Below are 3,736 nucleotides of genomic sequence, written 5' to 3'. Positions count from 1 at the left end.
CCACATGCACTCCGAGGAGGGAAAGGGGGAGGGTGGGAGGATGCAAGAGAACCCTGGCTTGAGTCCATTTTGGTGCTCTGTAACTATGGGCACATTTTCTATAGCATGGGGCGTAGTTGCAGAGAATACATTATTTGACTTCTTCATTTCCTTTCTCTCTTTATCTTCCGCTTTTTCAATCTCTTGCTGCCTACCCCAGGAGGTAGTGCCAAGTTTTGCCGCGAGAACATGCTTCACTCGCCAACGCTTGGCCGCATTTATGATTTAAGAAAGCAGCTCTCCAGAATATTGAACAGGTGCGAGTCAGGGGAACATGATGACTCAAAGCCAAGAAGAGGGAGAAGAAAAGGATGGAAAAGAATAGAGGGTTCTCAAGACAAGCATGTGAATGTCTTCTGTCTACAGTCTTTTATTCAAGGTGCTTGACAATCCTTCGTACCCACGTTTGTGCGCAGACGATTTGAAAAGCAGCCTTCCTACATGCCCCTTCATGTCACTCCGGGTATGAAGCCCCCGACGCCCGCACAGGAGACGGCGCTGCGACAGGTAGTTTCTCACGAATGGATGGCAGGATGGAAGGATGACAGGCGGGAGTGACCTGATTTACCACCAAATGACCATGGGTCAAAGAGATTAGATACTGAGGTGGGAGGGAAAAAAAATTTGATCAGATTCCTCCCTTTCTCTTTCCTCCTTAAAAGCTCCTCCTTGCCGGGCACCTGGATAATGTGGCCCGCCTGGCGCCCGTGGGGACGGTCACGCAGGGAAGCAAGATTCAACGCCATTGCGCGTATATAGGTTGCAAGGCAGCCGTGACAGAACCTCTGTACATTCACCCGCATTCCTCTCTCTTCTCTCCGAATCCAGAGCGGTTGCCCCAGTGGGTTTGCTATCAGGTTTGGAAAGGCGGGCAGGGAATATGAAAGGGATCGAAAGGTCCTCGTGTGGGGAAATGGGAAAAAGAGAAGACATTTGTGTCGCATGTTAGTGTATCATGGTGGATGCAGGAGTATAAGTAACGATCACCTTACTCGGAACTCTTCCCTTTGTCAGAATGTCGTCCGCTCCAGCAAGGGCTTGAACTACATGGTGTGCGTGACGGCCATAGAGCCCGATTGGTTGGCCCCGCTCGCCCTCCACACGCCTATGCTAAGCTTCAACCCACCGCTGTCATCACCTCCTCCCTCTTTCGATCCCTCGCGGGATGCCGTGGTCTTCTATTGCGTGCCTAAATTCGGAAGTCGTGCGTGGGAGCTTCGGCCATTTCCTTTGACCGCCCAGGACCTTGTTTCTGCATTATCTTCGCTCCATTCCTCATCTAACAAAATAAATAAGGAGTGGAAAGCGGACGCTTTACGCGAAGATGAATGCCGATGGTTCGTTCGTCTCCTGTTGGAGGGCCAGGTCCTGTCTGGCTGGGCCTGTTTGTATCGACAGGCCACCGGGACCGCAAGGCGCACGCATGGCAACGACGACGACGAAGATGATGGCGACACAGCTATGGAAACTACGTCATTGTTGTCGTCACCCGTCTTTTTGAATGACCCGCCCGCCCTGATCACGTACAAAAGGCCACTCCGCAAGGTCCTTGAAGTCGTGCAACCTTTGCTCAACGAAAACATCTCTTCTCTTGCCGCGTTAAGGAAGCAGTGGTTGAAAGATCCGCTCTTTCTGAAGAGAGGTATTAAGTTGTGGATACGCCCCGAGCGTAAGACGGATTTTGAGTCGCTTTGGCGCGAGACTGTTGGGAGACCTACACACGAAGAGTAAAAAGAACCTCCTCTCTCAATAGACATGCTTTCTTTCTTCGCCGATCAATTTTTGTTCTTCTGTTGTCAAGAACTCAATTGTCATGAAATAGATCAATCTTTTGTACTTTAAGGTGCAGATTAAAAATGTGAAGTTATTCCTGTGAAGTTATTCCTGTCTCATCAAAATATAAGACAACTACACCGTCACAAACCAGCGTAACGCATGAGTAACGGAAGTTTGAATTCAACGCCCGACCGCTTTTGAGTGAGAGAGGAGCAGACAGAATCAGAGCAGGTACAGTGAAGGATTGGTTTGAAATGTGCCTCATCGCAAACTCCTATCCTGGGTACAAGGTTTTCATTCACTATGGACGAGAAAGATTGGAGCGTTAAAGAAGTTGCAGCGAAAAATTGGCGACCCTTGAACGAAGGCGCAAATCGCAACGCGAGCGAGAGGTTTCTCGAGTATTTGCGCATGTTGGCTTCCCTTCGTACGCAGCATGAAAGAAAAGGCGAATATATAGAAGCTAAGAAAGTGCACCGGCAAATAAGGCGGCTTCTTCTCGAAGAAGAATCTCGGCAGCGGCAGGAATGGCTTGGCAGGCAAGCAATAGAGAAAAAGGAGGCGGAAAAGGCACATGATCTGCAGGTGAAGACATTTTCAGAAGAGTGGCTCGCATTCATGTCTAATCAGAAGGCCCTTAAAGCAGCTGTTCTTCAAGCCATCAAAAAGCGACATGCTGAGGAGCTGGCATCGCTGATGCCCTCCGAGTGTGAACAGCAACGAGGACATACGATGGAAGAGCCCAATTTTTGCCCCGCTTCATGTTTTACTACATTGTCCCGGTCTTCATTCACCAATGATCTCCTCTCATCGTCTGTCAAGACATCACATAATTCATCCACGGCTTCAGTACCGTCGAAATCCTCCCGTGAAATATTGGATTGGAGACGGAAGGAGAGGAGTATGGTCCAGCAGCACCGGTATGTAGAAGCGGAGAAATTAAAACAGCAGGCTGAGAGCTTGGAAAAGAAAGAACATAGGCGTCTAAAGCAAGCGCATGCTTCACAATTGTCACGTGAAGCGAAAATTATGAAAATGAAGCAAAATGCGGAACTCCGAGCCCTTTTTGTTCGTCTTAGCACCAAGCAAGCAAGGTATGAGAAGCAAATGCGGGAAGATTACCGACGTCTGGTGCAGCGCAATCAAAACGCAATGACTTTGTTGGCTAAAAGACAGCGGGTAGAGGCCTCTGCTGCCTTGGCCTCCATTAGCAGAGAACTCGAGAAAATCTTCGTGACGGGAGCCGATAAGACAACTTAAAACGACGCGAGCGAAAAAACAAAAACGTTCCAAAGGAGTAAGGGCGATGACGACTAAACGTAGTGACGGGGTGGAGTACGAAAGAACAGGAAAGAGGACGAGGGCGACATGCCTGACCAACGGCTTTTACGTCTTTCGGCCTTGTTCAGGCCAAGAGAACCAAGTCATAACCCTTGTGGATCGTATCATCCAGGGAATACTTGTACATATTTCTTTGCAACATCTCGGCTGTGGCCTCTTCAGTCGTCGTGGCACTGTAAGAATTCACGGACCTGTCCCGCGCCACGCATTTTCCCACAAGGAAACTACCATAGCAACCGAACAAAACTGGTAACTTGCTTCAGTCTTCTGTCGTCAGTCCAGAAATACACCATGGTATCCAATGTTATAGGCACAAATACTTTGTTCAAAGCTTCTTCCTGAAGTCCCCTTGCCTATCGGTGGTATCTCGCATGGCTGCTGCTGCGGCTGCTGCCACCACCGCCTCTCTCTCTGCGGCAAACGCGGTCCTCTCGGCCTCGGCATCCCGCAACTCGCTCCATATCACCCGGATTTTATCCACCCATTGCTCGAACTTCCACAGCGTGTTTTTCACATCCCGTGGCTGCAACCCGTGAGCACACCCACACTCCCCTTCATTTGCCCCCTCCTCTTCCGCCGC

The 3,736-nt window shown here is 49.7% G+C and overlaps 1 protein-coding gene across 1 annotated transcript in view; it reads left to right on the top strand.

Moving 5' to 3' along the window:
* The window catches only part of NGA_0414900 (block of proliferation 1), a gene marked incomplete at its 5' end in the record, with an annotated part of 13,749 nt that extends 11,954 nt beyond the window's left edge, over positions 1-1,795 (top strand). The window contains 3 exons of the mRNA XM_005854752.1: positions 200-296; positions 456-546; positions 1,054-1,795. Coding sequence (XP_005854814.1) covers positions 200-296; positions 456-546; positions 1,054-1,770 — 905 coding nt within the window. The 3' untranslated portion in view covers positions 1,771-1,795. The remainder of the gene's footprint in view (positions 1-199; positions 297-455; positions 547-1,053) is intronic.
* Positions 1,796-3,736: the final 1,941 nt, after the last annotated feature.

This window comes from Nannochloropsis gaditana (assembly GCF_000240725.1).
Source record: "Nannochloropsis gaditana CCMP526 unplaced genomic scaffold scaffold397, whole genome shotgun sequence".
NCBI lineage: Eukaryota > Eustigmatophyceae > Eustigmatales > Monodopsidaceae > Microchloropsis > Microchloropsis gaditana.
The sequence above is the reverse complement of the archived record's forward strand: the minus strand, read 5'-3'. Positions and strand labels throughout refer to the sequence as shown.